The 22,500-nt window shown below is 43.3% G+C and overlaps 1 protein-coding gene across 10 annotated transcripts in view; it reads left to right on the top strand.

Moving 5' to 3' along the window:
* Positions 1 to 22,500, top strand: part of LOC126985418 (forkhead box protein P1-like) — a 483,883-nt gene that overhangs the window by 330,377 nt on the left and 131,006 nt on the right. For all 10 annotated transcript variants that reach the window (XM_050840267.1, XM_050840268.1, XM_050840261.1 and 7 more), the window contains one exon: positions 4,924 to 4,972. In XM_050840267.1, coding sequence (XP_050696224.1) covers positions 4,924 to 4,972 — 49 coding nt within the window. The remainder of the gene's footprint in view (positions 1 to 4,923; positions 4,973 to 22,500) is intronic.

The following is a 22,500-nucleotide window of genomic DNA, read 5'->3' as shown; positions in this document are numbered from 1 at the left end:
TTGTTACTTTTTGTTATTATTGTCATTAGTTTTTCTTTTTTCCTCCTCTCCGTTCCAACCTCACGCCCCCGTTTTTTATTATTATTTTTTTAAGGGTGACATTTTTATTGATTCTGTTCCCTCTTGTGTCCCCCTGGCGGCGAGGTTTGGCACTGAGACATTTTGAGATAGATAGATAGATAGATAGATAAATAGATAGACGGATTGAGTGAGAGGGAGGTAACGAGAACACCCACGTTGACTAGACACTCCACGAATATCCATATCTGTTTGTTTATCTGTCTATCTATCTATCTATCTATCAATCTATCTGTCCGTTTCTACACACATATCTATCCACTCATCCACCTGTCTGTGTATCTATTTACCTTTCTGTCAATCTCTCCACCTGTATCCACTATGTATTTATCTATCTGTCTGTCTATCTTTCTATCTATCTATCTAACTGTTTCTACACACCTATCTATCCACTCATCCACCTGTCTGTGTATCTATTTACCTTTCTGTCCATCTGTCAATCTGTCCACCTCTATCCACCTATCTGTATTTATCTTTCTATCTGTCTATCTATCTGTCCCCAAACACTCGCCCAGCCTGTATGTATCCACCCCTCTCTCTATCTATCCGTCTGTCCGTCTACCCGTCTCTGCGGAGGTATGTTTGTTTGTGTATATTCATTTATTTGTCTGTTTGTTTGTTTATTTACTCTCAGTTTGCTTGTTTGTTTATCTTCCCGGCAGGGCAGCAAGGACAGCCGGGCGGGGCGGGGCGGGGCGGGGGGAAGGGGGCTTGGGTTCCTTGGCCCCGTAATGATGAACGTTCACTTGTGGGGCGCGAAGTGAACGTCTGATTAGCGATACACGATCTTACGTTGACGAGGTGAACGTTTAAACCGGGTTAGGAGGAGTGGGAGGGGGTGATGGGGGGCGGGGAAAGCAGAGGGGGGGCTTTTTAGGAGAGGCACAGAGGGGGAGGGGGCGTCAGGTGGGGGGCAGGTGCTGTTTTCCACGTCAATTAGCAAAACAAAAACAGACCGGCTTTGAACAATCAGTCAAGTCGGTGAAGCCGTTTAGAAAAATAAAAAAAATATCCGAGTCTTGGAAGGTTTTTGAAAGACGACGAAATTCAATTTATAATCACCGGAGACACCAGCATCGCTTGCATAAACAACACATGGACTCGATACAGAGCGCTTGGTTCCTCATTTATAAACTCCTGGCGGGCCTTTTATCGCCCTTGTGCCGGGGGGCGCGAGGCTCATTCCGGCCTGGCGCGGCGGGCGGCGGGCGGCCCCTCTGGCAGTGGGTTGCATCGAGAGAGTAACGTTGTTGTCCCTTCTGATAGGTTTTGTTTACCTATGACGACGCCAGTTGCCAGCGCTCGTCTGCCGCGCCATTTTTCTCCGCGTTTTTAGGACTCGCGGCCCCGTCCATCGCGGGAATTGTCACCCACACAACGCAGCGCCTCCGCCGGAAGCCTCCCAGCGAAGAGTTCGGCGCGGGGCGAGGCCAAATTAATGTGGGGTTTGCAAAATGTCCGGAGGTGACAGTCGCGTAGACGTGAGTGCGGAGTTTGCAGTGTTGTCGGTGAGGCGTCATTGTATTTACAGTCCTGATTGGTATAAACTTGCCTTAATGTATTCTCAGCAGGAATCTGGCATTTCTTATGGAATGAACGTAATCACACGGGAAAATGCTCCCAATTGTTCGGGGACGTTTCGCAATGCAGCGTTCGTGCCTCAAATTATATTAATATTCCCCGGAGTTTTTGCAAAAGACGCCCTTCCTTCCTGCCTCCCTCCCGCCCGCCCGCCCGGGCTCTCCCTCTCGCCCCCCTCACGCTCCCTGCCTCTCGCGCGCCCTCTCAGCAGTTTGCTCCGGCGACAGTCCCAGTTCGCACGAGTAGGGGTGATGGGTTTTCGGGGACAATCAATACTCGGTAGACGGCACTGGCGGCGGCTGTTAATGTAGGGGCGCGGCGGGCACTTAGGGCGGAGAGGCAGCCTGATTAGCGCAAGGAAGACGAGGCGGCGACCCACGACTTGGCAACCTTCTCATTTTGACGGGGCGGAGGGGGCTAAGGGGGGTAGAGAGGGAGGGTTGAAAGCTAAACACACGCTAAGTTGTATGTGTGTGTGTGTGTGTGTGTGTGTGTGTGTGAGGAAAGGGGACCCGCCAGAGAGAGAGAGAGAGAGACAGAGAGAGCGAAACACGAAACGGACCTGTAGTTCAGAAGTAAGGTATCAAAGCCTTCACCAACAGCTCCAGGTTATCACGCCGCTCACCTGTTTTACTAAGCCACCGAGACTCCGCACACCTGTCCCCACCTGTGCCTGGGCCTGCCGTTCGTACCTGGGGCGTAAATCATCAACAGGGACGCCTCAAAGTGGGTTGATTTAACATGTCGATGGCACAGTCCACTCCGCCGGCCGCCAAGAGAGCAGGAAGGGAGTGTAGCAGAGTGGAGTGGTGGAGCGGCCGACCGTGGGCTAACATAGGAACTTGTCTGTCTTTGTGGGTGCGTGTGTGTGTGTGTGTGTGTGTGTGTGTGTGTGTGAGGGATTTAGACAGACAGATAGACAGGCAAACAGGCACACAGACAGACTTAAACGCATTACAGCTCCATAAAAATAATAGTGAAAGAAAAACATGTAAAATTAAAACAAAACTTGGTATCAGACACTAACGCTTTCTCGCTAAGGACGGAGAGGCAACACACAAAGCAACACAAACAAGACCAAATAGAACAACACACACACACACACACACACACACACACACACACACACACACACACACACACACACACACACACACACACACACACACACACACACACAAGATCAAAACAAGACAAAACGAGCAACACAAACATCACCACTCACACAGGAGGGTCACAGAGGACAAAAGGAGCAACACAACAACACTATTCCTCCTCCTCCTCCTCCTCCTCCTCTTCCTCCTTCTCTTCTTTCTCCTCCTCCTGCTGCTGAAAGAGAAAGAGAGTCGGATTCTGTTCATTTATTCAGCAGTGAAGTTTGATGGTGTTGGCAACAATAAACGTGACACTATTTGATAACTTTCCCTTACGAGGAGGAGGAGGAAGAAGAGGAGGAGGAGGAGGAGGAAGAAGAGGAGGAGGAGGAGGGTTCTATTAAAGCGGTTTCCAGTAGTCATAAAAGTCAGGATCCTTTAGTAGTAGCAGTCTCCTCCTCCTCCTCCTCCTCCTCCTCCTCCTCCTCCTCCTCCTCCTCCTCCCCAGTTTTATTTCCTCCTCCGTGATTGGGAATTCATGTTTACCCTCAACGTTTATTTCCAAATCCATTCACGATCCGACCGCTTTCATTTGCAAATTATTTCGACTTCAATCTTGAGTTGGCGTTTGTCGGGCGCGGCGCGGCGGCTCCTTCCTCCTGTCAAAGGCGAATCTGAATAAGAATTTTTTGATATGAAAATTATGTTTTTTTTCATATGTTCTGCGACTCTATAGAATTTAGGCAATGCTTCAAGTAGCGCGATTCTGGGGGTGAGATTTTACGAGTTCGGCGTCGGAGGAGGAGGAGGAAGAGGAGGAGGAATGAATTGAGATGGGATGGAGGGTGAGGAAAGAAAAGGAGGAGGAGGAGGAGGAGGAAGAAGAGAGGCATGGTAGACTTAAAAATAACAGTGATAAGACAGAAGGGCAAAGAAGGGAGGAGGAAGAGGAGGAATGGGATGCGAAGGAGGGAGAGGAAAGAGAAGGAGGAGGAAGAGGAAGAGAGGGAGGATAAACAGAAGTGATAGGATAGGAAAAGAAATAGAAGACAGAAAAGAAGGAAAGGAGAGCAAAGGAGGAAGACGGGAGAGAAGAAGAAGAGAGAAGAGAAGGAGGAGGAAGAGACAGGCTAACGTTACAAGCAGAAATGATAACAAAACGAAAAGAAGAAAAAGGAGGAGAAAAGAAAGGAGAGAGAATAAAAAAAGGAAGAGGGAGGAGGCGGAGGAGGAGGAATGGAATAAAATGTAGGAAGACTAAAGAGAAGAAGGAGGAGGAGGAGGAGGAGGAAGAAAGACAGGCAAACGTTATAAACACAAGTGATAAAAAAAGGAAAAAAGAGAACAAAGAAGAAGGAAAGAAAGGAGAGTAAGAAAAAAGGAAGGAAAGGAAGAAGATTGAATTCCCTCCCCCTCCCTCACCTGTACCGCCTCACCTCACGTCTGATACAGGTGTTCAAGGTCATGTATTGGGGGAACGTGTTCATACATACCTTGACACTCTTCCTCTTCCTCTTCCTCCTCTTGGGTCCTCTTGTCCTTGCGTAACTCCTCTTCTTGCTCCTCTTGCCTCCGTCTCTTCTCTTCTCGTCTCTTCTTAACACCCTCGCGACCTCTTCTTCTTCTTGTCTCTTAGCACACTCGTCTCCTCCTCCTCCTCCTCCTCCTCTTCCTCCTCCTCCTCTTCTCATTCTCACATCATCTCTTCCCTTCATAAGTCTTCCCTCTCTTTTTTTTGTATGTGATTAATGAAGAGGAAATAAATACCTTTGATGTTAATTATTATCATTATTATTATTATTATTATTATTATTATTATTATTATTATTATTATTATTATTATTATTATTATCGTTGTTGTTGTTGTGTGGAGTTCACAAGGTTATAATGTTTACCTCAGTTGTTGTTGTTGTTGTTATTGTTGTTATTGTTGTTGTTGTTGTTGTTGCAAGACTTCGAATAAATAAATTAATTAAAATATTTTCCTTGAGCTCCGAGCTGAGTGGAAGGACAGACAGACTAATGTTGTTTTTCTTTCTTTCCTCTTGTTGTTTGTTGTTTGTTTGTTTGTTTGTGTTGGTGAGTGGCGGCGGAGGGGGCTGACGCATTGCCTCTCTCTCTCTTTCTCTCTCTGTTGTTTTATTCATTTGTTTGTTTGTTTGTTTTTCAGGTACGTCCGTCCGAGTGTTTGTTTACCTTCCCGCCGCAAGACGCTTCCTGTGAGTCTGAATTTCTTTGTTTTGTTCTATTTTGGTGATGGTGATGGCGCTCTCTCCTCCTCTTCCTCCTCCTCCTCCTCTTCTCCTCTTCCGCTGCTTCGTTGTTCTGTTGTTTTCTTTCTTTTCTTCTGTTGTTTTCTTTCTTTCTTAATGCTTTCTTCGTCTTAATCATCCTTTTCTCTGTTCTGTATATTTTCTTTTTCTTCTTTTCTCTCTGTTCTCTTCTTTCTTTTCTTTATTTTCCTGTTCTTGTCCTCCTTCTTTTCTTCTGTTATTTTCCTTCTTTCTCTCTTATTGTTTTCTTCGTCTTATCTTTCTTTTCTCTGATCAGTATTTTTTTCTTTTCTTCCTTTCTCTCTGTTCTCTTCTTTCTTTTCTTTATTTTCCTGTTCTTGTCCTCCTTATGTCTTTCTTAATGTTTTCTTCGTCATTATCTTCCTTTTCTCTGTTCAGTACTTTATTCTTTTTCTTCTTTTCTCTCTATTGTTGTTCTTTGTTTTCTTCTTCTTTCTGTTCTTCTCCTTCAGTCTTTCTTTATAGTTTCTTCGTCATAATCTTCTTTTTTTCTCTTTAGCTATCTTTGTTTCTTTTCGCTTTCTTTCTTTTTATTTTATTTCATTCCTAGTCGTTTTTCTGCCCCTTTTTCCTTTTACTAAATAACTACTACTACTACTACTACTACTACTACTACTACTACTACTGCCACTACTACAACTACCACTACAACTACTGCTACTACTACTACTACTGCTACTACTACTACAACAACCACTACTACTACTACTACTACTACTACTACTACCACCACTACTACTTTGATATATCGTAGTGGGAAGTGTGTTAAGATTATGAAAGGGGGAAAACCTGTGTATTGTATTAGGTGTGTAAATCCAGTATAGTGAAGGGGATGAGTGTATACTGTAGTGGGTAATAGTGAAGGGGGGGGGGGAGTTTATTGTAGCAGTAAGAAGTGGTAAACAGTAATAAGTAACGAAGATGTTTGTTTAGTGGAATAGGAAAAACTAGTAGGGAGTGGCAAGTAATGAATGGGGGGGGGGGGGGGGTAAGTCAAGTGTAGTGGCAAGGATTGGTTAGTAGTAGTGAGTAGTGAAGGGGGAAAGTTTAATGGTAAGTATTGGAGGGGGTAGTTTTAGCGAAGTGGGGGGTGCGAGGGTTGGAAGGGGAAGAAAACGGGCGCCTGAGATCAATAAGTTACCATTAGTTTAAAGTCTTAAGTAATCTTTGTGCTCGCCTCGCTCTGCTCCATTATCCGGGTCTCTCTCTCTCTCTCTCTCTCTCTCTCTCTCTCTCTCTCTCTCTCTCTCTCTCTCTCTCTCTCTCTCTCTCTCGCATTTGTTTCCCAGTTAATGTTCAGCTTTTGATACTTTACAATAGCGGTGTTTTCTCCTTTCTGTGTGTGTGTGTGTGAGTGTGTGTGTGTGTGTGTGTGTGTGTGTGTGTGTGTGTGTGTGTGTGTGTGTGTGTGTGTGTGTGTTTTACCTCCCGTCTCATCTTTCCTTCTCCCTTTCCCCCCCTCAATTCTCCTCCTCCTCCTCCTCCTCCTCCTCCTCCTCTTCCTCCTCAAGTGATCCTTTTAGTGACGAAATGTTCCTCTGAGCTTTTAGTGTTTATCTGAGATTCAAATTTGTTAAGTAGCTTTCCACTCCTAATCCCTGGGACCTGAGTTGGCGCTTCTCCTGCGACGCCTTCAAATCATTAACGACCTCCTGCCCCCTCCCGCGCCTCCGCCTCCACCTCCTCCTTGTCTTCTTCTTACATGTTTTCCTCATCCTCATCCACCTCCTTGTCTTCCTTCTCCACCTCGATCTAGTCTTCTTTTTCCTCGTTCTCATCCTCATCCTCCTCTTCATTTTCCTCTTTCTCTATGTTCTCCTTCCCGTATGTGTCTTCCTTCTCCTTTTTCTCGTCTTATTTCTCCTCCTCCTCCTCATCCTCCTTGGCTTCCTTCTTCTTCTCATGCTCCTCCTCTTCCTCCTTGTTGTTGTTGTTGTTGTTGTTTTTCTCTTCCTCCTCCTTCACCTTCACCTTCCTCCTCGTCATTATTTTTTCCTCCTCTTGATTCTCTTCGTCCTTGTTTTCCTTCTCCTATTATCGTCCTTGTCCTCTTCTGCTTTTCCTCCCTTTCCTCCTCCTCCTCCTCCTCGTCCTCCTCCTCCTTCTCGTCCTTGTCTTCCTTTTCCCTCCTCCTCCTCCTCCTCCTCCTTGTTTTTTTTTCATCTCTTCTTCCCTCTGCTCCTCGTTGTCCTCCTCCCCTTCATCTTCCTCCTTGTCCTCCTTCTCCTCCTCTTCCTCCTTCACCTCGTCCTTGTCTCTCCTTCTCCACCTCTTCTTTCATCTTCCTCCTCCTCTGCCTCTTTTTCTTCCTTCCTGTTTTTGTTCTTCTTTCTTCAATGTCTATGATAACGACGATGATTCTAGGTCTTTTTCATTCTCATCTTCCTCCTCCTCCTCCTCCTCCTCCTCCTCCTCCTCCTCCTCTTCTTCCTCTTCGTCCTGTTATCTTCTCCATTCCTCGATGACAACGCCAATGACAACGATGATTATGCAAGGTCCTTCTCCTCCTCCTCCTCCTCCTCCTCCTCTTCCTCTTCCTCTTCAGTATAAGCCAAAAGCCCTACTGTTGCCTGCTCTTTCATGTTTCTCCTTCCTCTTCCTTCTCCTCCGTTCGTCTTCTTATCTCTTCTTCAAGTCCTCTTCTTCCTCCTTCTCCTTCCCTCTTCTCCTCTGTTTTGTTTTGTTTAAATATGTGCTCTTATGTGTTTCTTCAGTTCCTCCTTTCCTCCTAACTCCTTCCCTTCCTTCCTTGCTTGCTTCCTTGCTTTCTCCTCTCGTCTGATTTTCCTTCTCCCTCCTTCGCCACCCTCTTTCTCATTCCCTCTCTTGTTTGTTCTTCTAGTACCTCTCCTCTTCCCTCTTCGTTTATTCTCCTCTTAAGTCTTTCGTAGTCTTCCTATTTCTCAACTCTCTCCTCTCCTTAGCCTCAACTTCCCTCCTTCAACTTTGCTTCGGTTCCTCGTTTATCCCTTCCTCCTCCCCGTGTCACCTTCTTCTTTGTCATGTTTCACTTCTTCCTTCCTCCTTCGCTTCTTTAGTTTTCTTTTGTTTTATTCCGTCTTCCCATTTTTGTTTTTGTTTTTTTCTTTGTCTTGTTTTGCTTCGTCCTTCCTTCTTCCCTTCTTTGTTTTTTTTGTGATTTTCTTTGTCTTTTCATTTTCTTCCTTTTTCTCTTTTGTATTTAGTCTATTTTTGTCTTTTTCCCTTTCTCCTTTTTTTATCTTTTATCATTTTCATTTTTGTTTTCATCCTCTTCTTCCCTCTCACCCTCCCCTCTCTTTTTTTCTTCTTTTCTCTTCTTTATTTCCTTTTTTATTTAGTCTTTCTTTACTCTATCCTCTTCTACGTTTTCTTTCACCTTTCTTTATTTTCTATTATTTTCTAACTTCTCTCCATCCTTTCCTTCCTTCTCGCCGCTAACTTTCCTTCTTTTCTCCATTATTTCCTTTTCTTCTTTCCTTCTCTGCCTTTTCTTTCTTCTTCCATCCCCTTTTTCACCCTACTTTATTTTTCTCCTTTCCTCCATCTCTCTTTCCTCTTAATATCCTACTCTTCTTTCTTCTCTCATAATAGTCATCATCTCTCCTCCTCCTCCTCCTCCTCTTCCTCTTCCTCCTCCTCCTCTCCCTTCATCAGCCTCGCCAATGTACTCCCTTAGCAGTCCTTCTTAATTCCGGGTCGCAGTGTGGAGTCTTATTTTTTCCTTTATTGTTGTTGTTGTTGCAGTTGCGGGCGTAAGTTGTTGTGTTTGTGGCCTTGTGTGTGTGTGTGTGTGTGTGTGTGTGTGGGTGTGTGTTTTGGGGGAGGGGTATTCCTATTTGAACTTTTTAGCTCTCTCTCTCTCTCTCTCTCTCTCTCTCTCTCTCTCTCTCTCTCTCTCTCTCTCTCTCTCTCTCTCTCTCTCTCTCTCTCTCTCTCTCTCTCTCTCTCTCTCTCTCTTTCTCACTGTAGTGGAAATATTTATAGAGAAAAAGGAGTAAGAAAAGGAGAAGAAAAAGAGAATGAGGAGAAATAAATAAAGAAGGAATTAGAAAATATGAGAGAAAATCAAAACTGAGAAATGTGTTAATAAAAAATAATGCTGGTGATAATGATGATGATGATGATGATGATAGAGTTGATAGTGATGGAAATAGTGGTGAAGGTAAAGTTGGCAGTAGTGGTGGTGGTGATGATGGAAATAATGGTGGTGATGATGGAAATAATGGTGAAGGTTGAGATGGGAATGACAGTGTTGAGAGTGGTGGTGGTGGTGGTGATGGTGGTGGTGGTGGTGGTGGCGGTGTTTACAGAGGTGAGCATCGCCACACAGGACACGCCCGGGGCCCTCACTGCCTCACTGCTCGCCATTCCTCATTATGCTGAATACCAAATGATCGGAGGCCTATTTTTTATCATTCTCTCTCTCTCTCTCTCTCTCTCTCTCTCTCTCTCTCTCTCTCTCTCTCTCTCTCTCTCTCTCTCTCTCTCTCTCTCTCTCTCTCTCTCTCTCTCTCTCTCTCTCTCTCTCTCTCTCGCTCGCTCTTTTTTTTTATTTCATTACCTGTGCAGTTTAAAGATCTTACCTGTGAACACCTGATTTGATTGTCTTAGTAGTAGTAGTAGTAGTAATAGTAGTAGTAGTAGTGGTAGCAGTAGTAGTAGTAATGTGAAGTTATACGTAGGTTGCAGTGACTGATGAACATGTGTGTGTGTGTGTGTGTATATGTGTGTGTGTGTGTGTGTGTGTGTGTGTGACCAGGTGAGGCGTGAGCGGACATGAGGAGGGGAATGAATGTCTGCAGCGGCTTGGACAGTGTAATGCATGGCTTGTCACGGAGGGGGGGGGAGGGGGCAGAGAGGGGGAGGAGGAGGAGTAGAGAGAAGTGATGAAGGGGTAGCAAAGAAAGGAAGAGGAAGGGAGGAAGGAGAGGAGGTATGATTAAACTATGCTATTTTATGCTGTACAAAGGCAAAGAGGAATATGGAAGATAGAAGTGGGGAAGATGTAGAAGGGGAAGAGGGGAGAGGGAGATAGGGCTTTGGAGAGGGGAAAGGAGAAGCAAAGAAGGGTAGAGGAAGGGAGGAAGGAGAGGAGATGTGATTAAACTATGCGATGTTATGCTGTACTAAAGGGAAGAGGAAAGTGGGGAAGGAAAAAAGAGGAAGAGGAAAAGGAAAGAGGAGGAATAAGGGTAGAGATTGGGAAGGATAAGAGGGGGGGGGGGTTATTCTATTTAATCTATTCCTCATTCATTCACTTATTCACTTATTTTCCTTGTGAGCTTAGGAGGAAAGATAAAAGTACACACACACACACACACACACACACACACACACACACACACACACACACACACACACACACAACGTACCCGCATGCAAGATTGACTGACACGCAAAGGAACTAACAAACAAAAGAAGAACTAAACACACTCCTGCACCTCCACCACCATCACCACCATCAATACCACCACCATCATCACCACCATCATCATCACTATCACCATCACCATCACCACCATCATCATCACTATCACCATCATCACCACCATCACCAACATCACCACCATCATCACCACCACCATCACCACCACCACCATCAATACCACAACCATCACCATCATCAACAACAACGACAGCAACAGCAACAACAACAGTATTTACCTCACCACCACCACCACCACCACCACCACCGTTCCCACAGGTGTCAAAGGTGTGTCATAACTAATTAACTTCTTACCTGAGTACCAATATTTTCTCACCTTTATATATTTTTTATACCTGTGAAGAGAACAAGAAGAAAGGGTTAACACAATAAAGAACACAGTAAATTTAAGAACAAACAAAATAACACACCTGACTTATTTATTTACTTACCTTGTGACTTTACGAGCAACACGAAACAGGAATGATGCAATAAAAAAGAAAGAGAGAAGGAAAAATAAAGACTAAAGGCGAAGTTGTACTAAGCAAAGTAACCATATATCCTCCCTCCCCCTCCCCACCACTCCTCTCCTCCTCCCTCCTTCCCCTCCTCTTCCTCTCTCCAATTACGACCAAGACCAGAGGAAGAGAGAAAGAGGAGGGGAAGGAGGGAGGGAGAACGGAATGAATGAGTTGTAGTAAGAGAAGAATAAACAAAAAAAAAAGGGATTGGTGGATCAGAAAAGTGGAAATAGGAAAGAGAGAAGAGGAAAGAAGATGAATAAGAGAATAAAAAGAGAAAAGAGGAATATCTGAAGGAAAAAAGAGAAAGAAATATAATCAAAAAAGACAAAAAGATAACAAGATAGGAATAAGGAATTAGAGGATACTCGTAAAAAAGAAAATAGGAATATCTGAAGGAAAAGAGAGAAATAGAATCAAAGAGACAAAAAATGAACAAGCAAGGAAAAAAGAATTAGGGGATGTAGGATTAGAACAAAAACCGGCAGTGAGAGAAAAGGAGAAGGATAGGAAATACAAGAGAGAATAAGATAACAGGGATTCAAAGCACTCCCCTCCACATCACAAACCATCCTAGTAGAAATCCCTCCCGTGGTTCCTTTTGGGTCGACATTTAGCGAAACAAACCACACAATCGCTACGTATTTTCCTCTCGATCTTTAGACATTTATATTTTTTTTTCACTCGCTTTGGACCCTCGAAATGCGGCCCTCCCCTCCCCCCTCCTTACCCCCTCCCCCTCCTCTCCCCCCTCCCCCCCAAGATGGCCTCCAATATTGTATTCTGCCCCAGACGCCGCGCGGAGAGGTTTAACAAAGTCTTGAAGCTTCACTTGGCAGCGACCGAATATTCAAAGCCGGGACGGATCGTAGGCTGGAAGAGGAGGAGGAGGAGGAGAAGGAGGAGGAGGAGGAGGAGAAGGAGGAGGAGGAGGAGGAGGAGGAGGGAGAGAAGGAAAATGTTGATTGGGTTTATTTTTCTTCCTGTTTTTTTTTTTTTCGGTTAGTCTCGTTTTGAAGATGTGGATTATTTTTGTTATTATTTTTTAGGTCTTCATCATCATCATCATCATCATCATCACCATCATCATCATTTCTTTTCTCTTCCTTTTCTTGCCATTTTTTTCTTTTTTGCACGAACGAAAACGAAAACAATGGAAAAAAAAGGAATTAAGAGCGCAAAACAGAGAGAGAGAGAGAGAGAGGTTAACAGTCGTGTATTTTGCCGGATAAGATACATTACACGGTATCCTCACCCTTGCAGCCTCCCGTCACAAGGCCTTAGGGGCTGATCAGGGTGGATTAGCCCTTTCTTGAGCCCTGAGCGACGCGGCCAAGCCATTTTGACCCTAATTACTGGAGGCCTTAAGACGCTTCCAAGTGTTGCGAGGCGGCAGGGAATGGAGTTTGATCGACTTAACATTAATTTACATACCTAATCACTACGAGCTAATCACGTCTCCTTCTCTCTCTCTCTCTCTCTCTCTCTCTCTCTCTCTCTCTCTCTCTCTCTCTCTCTCTCTCTCTCTCTCTCTCTCTCTCTCTCTCTCTCTCTCTCTCTCTCAGTGTCCTCCTCCTCCTCCTCCTCCTCCTCCTCTCCTCCTCAGCTTCCTTCCTTTCTCCTCCTCCTCCTCCTCCTCCTTGATCCAACCCTCCCCTCATCTCCTCCCCTCTCCCCTATTTCTGTTTTCTTTCCTCCTCCTCCTCCTCCTCCTCCTCCTCCTCCTCCTCATTGTTTGTTTGTTTTCTTTTCTGCTTCTTGTTTTCTTCTTTCTCTGTTTTGTTTTCTCTTCTTTTCTTTCGTTTTCTTTTGGTTTTATGGTTGTTATTTTTTTTCGTTCGTGGTCATCTTAGTCTGTTTCCTTTTCTCCCTCCTCCTTTTCTTCCTTATATTTTCTTCCTCCTTTTCCTCCTTTCTCACTCCTCCTTCTCTTCCTCATATTTCCTTTCTTTTTCTTCTTTGTTCCTCTTCCTTTTCCTCATCTTCCTTTTTCCTTCCCTCCGTTCTTCCCCCTCTTTCTCTTCCTCCTTCTTCTTTCTTTTTTTCTCCCATCTTCCTCTTCCTTCTCTTTCTCATTGTTTCTTCCTCCTTTTCCTCCTTTTTTCCTCTTCCTTCCCTTCCCCTTTATTTCTTCTTCCTTTTCCTCTTTCTTCCTTTTCCTTCTCTTCCTCATCTTTTCTTTTCCCTTTTCCTCCTCCCTTCCTCTTCCTTCTCTTCCTCATTGTTTCTTCCAATTCCTACTTTATTCCTCCCCCTCCCTTGCTCATCGTTTCTTCTTCCTTCTTATCATCCTTTCTGCTTTCCTCCTCCTTCTTCTCTTCCTCCTCTTTTATTCTTCCTTTTCCTTCTATTCTTCCTTAGTTTTCCTCCTCCTCCTTCCTTCTCTTTCCTCATCGTTTCTTCTTCCTTTTTGCTCATTGTTCTCTTTCCTTCTCTTCCTCTTTCTTCTTCATTTTTCTCTTACTCATCCTTACTCTTTCTCCTCCTCCTTCCTTCCCTTCCTCTCCTCATTTCCTCCTCCTCCTCCTCCTCCTCCTCCTCCTCCTCCCTGTTGTTGTTGTTGTTGTTTCTCCTTCACCCTTTGTTGTTGTTTATATCACGACTTATTTTTCAAGGCTTTATTTTGCTGTTCTCTTCTAGATCTCATTTCCTGGTGTTGTTTTCTTCTCCTCCTCTTCTTCCTCCTTGTTTTCACTTTTTCCTTCCTCTCTCTCCCTTTCTCCTTTGTTGTTGTGGTGCTGATGTTGTTGTTGTTGTTCTCGTTGCTGTTGTTGTTGTTGTTGTTGTTGTTGTTGTTGTTCTCGTTGCTGTTGTTGTTGTTGTTGTTGTTTTCGCCGCCGCCGTCATTTTCGCTTTTGATGTTGTTTTCAATTCGCTTCGCTTTTTTTTTGTGTGTGTGTGTGTGTTCGTGTCCTTCGGAGGTCCAGTGAAAGTGTTGCATTGTGTTTCTTCTTTTTGTTTTGTTTTGTTTTTTGCTTTGTTTTCGTCGCTTGTCTTTTATGATATTGTTGTTCTTCCTTATAATTTTTTTTTTTTTTTTGACGTTAAGTTTGATTCCTTTTTATATTTTATTTTTGTACCTGTGTTTCTACGTTTTCATGTTAGTGTTTTCTTTCTTTATTTTCTTCTAATTATTTTTATGTATCAGCTTTGTTAATTCATTTTCTTTATTTCATTTTTTTATATATTTTCTTCACTTAATTTTATTCTTATTTAATTATTTTCCCTTTACAATTTTTTTTCTCTACTTTTTTTCACTTTCTTCATCACGCTCATTCATTTTCCTTATTATACATTTTTATTAACAACCACTCATCTCTCTCTCTCTCTCTCTCTCTCTCTCTCTCTCTCTCTCTCTCTCTCTCTCTCTCTCTCTCTCTCTCTCTCTCTCTCTCTCTCTCTCTCTCTCTCTCTCTCTCTCTCTCTCTCTCTCTCTCTCTCTCTCTCTCTCTCTCTCTCTCTCTCTCTCTCTCTCTCTCTCTCTCTCCAATTTCTTCCCTGACACACACAAACACTCACTTTCCCTCTTCATTTCCTTTTTCCTGCATTTTCTTAAGCCGGTCATGCGCCATCGTTGTTTTCTTGTTTGTCTTTTGTTTACCTTTCTCACCTGCCTCTCACCTGGTTGGCGTTTCACCTGGTTCTTCCGTGCAAGGTTATGTTTAGCAAGGATTAAGGAATTGAGTGGTCCGCGGGCCCCCTCCTACTTCCCCCCTCTCTCTCTCTCTCTCTCTCTCTCTCTCTCTCTCGCTCTCTCTCTCTCTCTCTCTCTCTCTCTCTCTCTCTCTCTCTCTCTCTCTCTCTCTCTCTCTCTCTCTCTCTCTCTCTCTCTCTCTCTCTCTCTCTCTCTCTCTCTCTCTCTCGCTCGCTCTCTTTCTCTCTCTCTCTGTGCACCCTCATTCACGGCTCATCTCTTGTTTCTCCTCGTTATCGTTTTCTCTTCCTCTTCCTCCTCTTTTCCCCTCTTACGATCCACAGCATCATTACCTTCATCCTGGACTCATAATTAACTCCTGAACACCTGAGCGAAAATAACACAGGTAAACTCAGGCAGGTAAGTTTTCATTATTATATGTACTTCTTCACCTCACACCTGTACACGAGACTTACCTGTGTGTGTAGGTGAGGGATGCAAGGTGTGAAAGGCACAGTATGAGGAGGTGAGGATTTAGGACCAGGTATAAGGTGTGAAGTGAAGTTTTTAGGCGTAGGTGTGAAGCGACAGGTGTGTGTTTGTGTGTGTGTGTGGGTGGCATGGGTGAAAGACTATGCGTGGGTGAGTGGGCGTGGTTTGGCTGACAAGGTAAATCGAGGGAGAGGAGTGAGGGAGAGTGATGGGGGGGTCGAGGGGGGGGGGGTAGGAAGATGTCCAGGAACGCTAAAGAGGAAGCGGGTGAGGGAGTTACGAGTTAATAAATTGTGGAAATTACAGACAGGCAAGACTAATACCCAGTTTGTAGTAATAAGATTCACAAATCACTCTTGAGGCCACTTTGAGGAAACGCTTCATCACTTATCAGCCCGCGACGGATGCTGGGAGGGGGGGGAGGGGGAAGGGGGAAGAGAGGAGGGCGAGGAAGAAAGGCAGAAGGGAGGTGCTAGACATTGGTTTGAAGAGAATAAATGAAAATAGATGATGGGAGAGGAGGATCAGAAGGGAAAGAAGGAAGAAAGTGAGAGAGGAAGAGGGGAGGAGAATGAGGGTATTGGCGAGAGAAGGGGGATTGGTGTGGTGAAGAGAAAGGATGAAAATAGATGATGAAAGAGGAGGATGAGGGGGGGAAAGGGAGAGGAGAAGGGAAGGGGAAGAGACGAGAGGGTATAAGTGAAGGGAACGAGTGGAGAATTTGACAAAGATGTAGTGAAGGGAAAGAATGAAGGGAGAAGAGGATGAGGGAGAAGGGAGAGGAGAGGGATGAAGAGCAAAAGAGAAGAGAGAGTCTTAGTAAAGGGAATGGTTGGAGAATTTGTTAGACATTGGTGATGTGAACGACAAGAACAAAAGAAAAAGGAAGGTGAAGGAGGAAGGAGGGAGAGTTTTGGTAAAGGAAATGACTGAAGAATTTGACATTGGTTTGAAGAAAAAGAATTAGAAGAAAAGGATGAAGAAGAAGGAAGAGGAGAAAGAAGAAGGAGAAGAAAAGAAGAAAGAAAACGGCAGCGAAAAGGAAGAAGGGAGAGTTTTGATAAAGGGAAGGGTTCAATTTGACACTGGATTGATGAAGAAAAAGAATGAGAGGAAAAGAATGAAGAAGAAGGAAGAGGAGAAAGAAGAAGGGGAAGCAAAGAAGAAGGAAAAAGGAAGAGAAAAGGAAGAAGGGAAATGGTTGAAGAAAAAGAGTAAAGGAAAAAGACGAAGAAGGAGGAGGAGGAAGGAGAGGAAATTTAAGAGGAGGAAGAGAAGAGGAAAAAAAACATGGATTGGAAGAGGAGTGTATTGTGTTTTGGGTTTTTAATTGAAGTTTGAGTATTTTTTTTTTCCTTTCTTCCCTCCTGTGTCCTCCTCTTCCTCTTCATCATCTTCGTTTGCTTCTTCCTCCTCCTCCTCCTCCTCCTCTTCCTCGCTCAGACGGTGGTGTGTTGGTTTGTTGGTTTTTCCTTCCGGCTTGTGTGTTTGTCTGTCCTGTGTGTGTGTGTGTGTGTGTGTGTGTGTGTGTGTGTGTGTGTGTGTGTGTGTGTGTGTGTGTGTGTGTGTGTGTCCTTTCCTGTTTACGTTCATTCAGTTTTTCGTTTGTTTGTTGTTCTTCATCCGGGCAACTGTAATCCTTTCCGTCTATCTCTGTCTGTCTGTTCGTCTGTCTGTCAATCTGTCTATGTATTTGTTTTCTTTTTTTTTCCTCCTCGTTTTCCCTTCGCTTCTTTTTTTTGTTTGATTCTCCTAATTTTAAGTCAACGTTTGCCTCGCGTTGTTTGCATTCTATCGCTGCTTGTTTTTCGACCTTTTTTTCCTGTCATCGGTTTACCCTAATGTGTGTGTGTGTGTGTGTGTGTGTGTGTGTGTGTGTGTGTTGGAGTACAATAGTCTACCTGCGCCAGTCACAATCAATTAAGAGATGGTCACCTTGGTCACCTGTCACCTCTTACCTGTATCACACCTGTCCATTAATTAGGCCAGGTGTGTTGACCCCCCCCCCCCCCCCCTGAACCACACCTGCGCACCCGCACCTATAAGGAAAGCACAGTCACCCATGGAACACTTAAAAAAACAAAAGTGCAAAAAAGTATGAAATTAAACACTCACTCACTCACTCACTCATTTCATTCATTCACTCACTCACTCACTCACTCATTCATTTGTTATCTCCTACACGTCCTTTCTTACTCCTTCCTTCCCTTTCATCCTAACACACTCACTCACGAAATCTCTCTCACACTCATTCATTCCCTTTCTTTTTCCTTCCCTTCCTCACTCACTTAAGTTCATTCACTCACTCACTTATTCATTTCCTCCCTCACTCAGTCTCTCACTCACTCTCAAACTCGTTCATTCATCACACACTTTCTCATTTCCTCTCTCACTCACACGCACTCCAACACTTTTCTCTCTCATTCTCACACGCCATTCACTTCTGCGTCCTTCCTTCACTCCTTCTTTCCTTCCCTCCTTCATTCACTCTCTCAATATATCCCTTTCTCCGTCCTTAATGCATTCACTCCCTCTCTTTCTTCTTCCTTCCCTCCTTTCCTTCATTTTCTTCCTCTACTTCCTTCACTCACTCTCACCATTACTTTCTTCTTCCATTTCTTCTTTCCCTCCCTCCTTCCTTCGTCCCTTCATCCCTCCTTCACTCACTCACACACTCACAAACTCACTCTATAACGTTTTTCTGCCTCCAATCCATCCCTTCCTCAATTATCTTACTCACTTACCCACTCACTCACACACACTCACTCACCCCTCAACGTTTTTCTTCCTTCAGTCCATCCCTTCCTCCATTACCTTACTCACTCACACGCTCACTCACTCACTCACTCATTCCATAACGTTTTTCTTCCTTCTGTCCATCCCTTCTTCAATTATCTTACTCACTCACTCACTCATTCCATAACGTTTTTCTTCCTCCAGTCCATCCCTTCTTCAATTATCTTACTCACTCACTCTCACTCACTCACTCACTCAGCCACTCAGCCGCCGTAAAAGGGAGCGGCGTGGATCAGGTGGAGTTTACCTATCATAGCTCTAATTAAGGCGGAATGTTACAAGCGAAATAAAAGTTGGGCTATAACGCACCTCCAGCTGAGATTCCATTAGAGGCCGGTTTGTTTTTCATTAATGGATGCTTACAAGACACACAACATCTTAAACCAGCAGCCTTCTCGTCTTACATCATTCTTTATTTATATTTTTGTTCCCCTTCCTCTCTCTTCTTCTTCCTGCGCCTCCTCCTTGCTTCCTTCCTCCGTCTTCTTCGTGCTTCTCCTGCCTCCTGCCTCCTCCTCCTCCTCCTCCTTCTTCCTTCCTTCCTCTCCTCCTCCTCCTTCTTCTCCTCCTTCCTCCTTGTTTGAATATCCCGAGAAAGAGGAAAGTTAGGGTTCTTTCACTGTTCTTTTCCTCTCTCTCTCTCTCTCTCTCTCTCTCTCTCTCTCTCTCTCTCTCTCTCTCTCTCTCTCTCTCTCTCTCTCTCTCTCTCTCTCTCTCTCTCTCTCTCTCTCTCTCTCTCTCGCTCTCGCTCTCGCTCTCGTGTGTGTGTGTGTGTGTTTCGTTTTTTCCCCGTTTGGTTTCTCCTCCGAATGTGGTGGGGGTTTTTTTCTGTTCTTCTTCTTTGCCTATAACACGAAGATTGCTTACTGCTGAGGTCTAAGTTAATAAATCCTCCTTCTTCTTCTTCCTCCTCCTCCTCCTCCTCCTCCTCCTCCTCCTCCTCCTCCTTTGTGTTGTGTGGGTGTTTGCTCGGTGTTCTGTGTTTCTCTCGCCCGCCTGGATAAATTAATCTCGTGTGTTTCTCCTCTTAAGTCTTGCTCGCCTTGGACACGACTCCCTCCCTCTCCTTCTCGCCTTGATGGATTGAAAAGGTGGAGTAAAGGTGGAGGAGGAGGAAGAGGAAAGAAGAGAGAGAGAGAGAGTGGAAGAAAACCTTGCTTCTTTTATAGTAGATATGGGTTTAGAAAATGAATGAGAAGAGAAAATTATAGAGTATGAGAAGTGAAGAAGGAGAGAGTGGGAGGAAAATCTACTTCTTTTGTTAGTAGTTATGAGTTTGAAAATGGATGAGTAGAGAAAGATTGGGATACCTGCTTTTTTTCGCGCGCTGATAATGAGTTAAATCAAAAGAAAATAAGTGAAGAAGAGAAAAGCTTGTATATTTGTTGATGGAGAGAAGAAAAGAAGATAAAGATACTTATATGGAATTGCTTACATGTTGAAGAGTAAGGGATTAAAACAAAAGAAGAGAAGTGAAGGAGATGAGAAAGAGGAAGGAGGAGATTGATGAAGAGAAACCAGAAACATATCTTATTTGGGGGTAGATATGTGAAAAGCTGAAGAGAAGTGAAGAGAGATTGAGATACCTTTTTTTTCGATCGTGGATATGGGGTTTAAAAGACCAATGAAGAGAAAAAAAATGTGCCCTATTTTGGGGAAGATTAGAGGTTGAGACGAGGAAAACAAGATAATTTCATGATGAATTAAAATTCTGAAGAGGAGGAGGAGGAGGAGGAGGAAAAGGGAATGAGAGAAGAGAATCGTTACTTGTTTGTTGAAGAGATTAAAAAGGGAAAAAAAGAGAAGATGAAATTGCTATAGCGATACATAAGAGCTAATAATGAGAAGAGAAAGCGAGGGAAAATTCACATATTGGTTGAAGAAGACAAGAGAAAAGATTGTAAACATGTTGATGGACAAAAGAAGAGGAGAGAAGAAGAGAAAAGGGTTGCTTACATGTTGAAGACTAGGAGATTAAAAGAGAAGTGAAGAAGGAGAAGAGAAAAGAAGGTTGATATGTTGAATGAGAGGCGATAACGAGAAAGAAGAGGAGAAAGAAGAGAAAAGGGTTGCTTACATGTTGAAGACTAGGAGATTAAAAGAGAAGTGAAGAAGAAGAAGAGAAAAGAAGGTTGATATGTTGAATAAGAGGCGATAACAAGAAGAGGAGAAAGAAGAGAAAATGGTTACTTGCATGTTGAGGAATAGGAGGTAAAAAGAAGAGAAGTGAAGAAGAGAAAAGCTTGTGTATATGTTGATGGAGAGGAGAAAAGAAGAGAAAAATACTTATATGGAATTGCTTACATGTTGAAGAGTGGGGGATTAAAACAAGAGAAGAGAAGTGAAGGAGAAGAGAAAAGCAAGTTATATGTTGATGGACAGGTGAAAAGAAGAGAAGAGAAGAGAAAAACTGCATATATGGTGATGGATGTAATATAAAAAGAAGGAATAGAGAAGCGAAGAGGAGAAAAACTTACCTCTGTGTCAGTGAATAAGAGATAAAAGAAAGAAGAGGAGAGAAGGAGAAGAGAATAGAAACGTCACTTGATTGCTGAATGAAGAGATAAAAAACTTGAAAGAAAAGGAAAAGTAGAGAAAATTGCTATATTGAGGTAGAAGAGATAATAGGAAAAGAAAATAAAGAGAAATTTGCTTATCAGTTGATGAAGAGAAGATAAGAAGAAAAGGGGAGGAAGAGAAAAGGTTGTTCATATTAGAAAATAGGAGACAGAGAAGAGAAGAGAAGAGAAAAAGGTACATAAATGATGAAAGATGTGATAGAAAAAGAAGAGTAAAGGAGCGGAGAGGAGAAAAACTTGCCTCTGTATTAGTGAAGAAGAGCTAAGAGGAAGAAGAAGAGAAGAGGAGAAGAGAAAACTTGCCTGTCCGTCTCTTCCTCTTTCTTAGGGAACACAGAAGTCCTCTTTATCGATTTGTTTGACTAGTAGCCCTCTCTCTCTCTCTCTCTCTCTCTCTCTCTCTCTCTCTCTCTCTCTCTCTCTCTCTCTCTCTCTCTCTCTCTCTCTCTCTCTCTCTCTCTCTCTCTCTCTCGTTTGGTCAGCTGTTGTTATCAATTTTAGTGGAGGCAAGAAGAGGAGGAAGATGAAAGAAGGGTAAGAAGATGAAGAGGAGGAGGAGGAGGAGGAGGCAAAGGAGGAAGAGCTGTGACCAAGACTAATACAGCTTCTCCTCCTCCTCCTCCTCCTCCTCCAACTCAACAACAACAACAACAACAACAACAACAACAACAACAAACACGGGCCAGAGTTAATCAGAAGCTGGCGGAACGAACACACACACACACACACACACACACACACACACACACACACACACACACATACACATGCACACACACACGCAGGGGTACACAATAACAGGAAACAGACGCGTCTCACTCCTGTTTGTCTTCGTACCTGGAAATTGTTCAACATAAATACACGCGAATCTTCCTCATCCTCATCCCTGTCAGCCGTTGAGGGGAACAAACAGAAAGGAAACACAAATTAAACAGATGGTAAACAAGAATATAACCAAATGTAAACAAGGAGTGATAAACAAGAGAGTATCAAGACGCCTCTCCACCCGAAACTGACTGAGATGAACGTGAATAAATCAGATGGTAAACAAGAATGAGACAAACAATAAACAAGGAATGATAAACAAGAGAGTATCAAGACGCCTCTCCACCCGAAACTGACTGAGATGAACGTGAATTAAACAGATGGTAAACAAGAATGAAACAAACAATAAACAAGGAATGATAAACAAGAGAGTATCAAGACATCTCCTCCACCCGAAACTGACTGAGATGAACGTGAATTAAACAGATGGTAAACAAGAATGAAATAAACAGTAAACAAGGAATAATAAACAAGAGGAGAGCATCAAGGCACCTCGCCAGCAGAACCTGACCTTTCTTTTGGCCTCTCTTTCTCTTTTGTCGAAGTTGCGTATTGTGGGCTGTTCTATTTTGTTGTTGTTGTTTTTCTTTGTCCATAAGCTGCCTCCCTTACTGTAAAAAAAGATTGAAACCAGTTGTGAAGAGAAATGAAACCGTATATAAACAAAGAGGAAAGGAAAATGAACTAGATGATAAACAATAATGAAAAGAGAGAGAGAGGAGAGAGGAAGTAAAGAAGAAACATAAATGGAACCAGTTGTAAATAGGAATATGATCCCGTAAATGAAGAGGAAGTGTGCAAACATTAACTAAACACATTGTACAGAGGATTGAAACAGATATAAAACAAAAAAGAAACCAGTACATGAAGAAGTGTACAAAAATCAATTAAACCCGTCATATACAGGAATGAAACAGACAATAAACACGAAGAAACATAAATTAATCTTGTTTTTAGTAGGAATGGAACAGTAAAAGAAGAGAAAGTATATGAACACGAATTAGATATCTTGTAAATTAAAGTGAAACCGGAAATGAACAGGAAGTAAACATGAATTGAACCAGATGTGATATAATGCACGTTTTGAATATTCTCTTTGTTTTTCCTCATGAGTGAAAAAAAATATACCCATTGTCTTGTATTAATTGAAGTCGTTTGTTCATATTTTTGTTCTTTTTCCTTATATTCATTTTGCTTAC

This window comes from Eriocheir sinensis, chromosome 59 (assembly GCF_024679095.1).
Source record: "Eriocheir sinensis breed Jianghai 21 chromosome 59, ASM2467909v1, whole genome shotgun sequence".
NCBI lineage: Eukaryota > Metazoa > Arthropoda > Malacostraca > Decapoda > Varunidae > Eriocheir > Eriocheir sinensis.
This window is presented reverse-complemented; position numbering and strand designations above follow the sequence as displayed.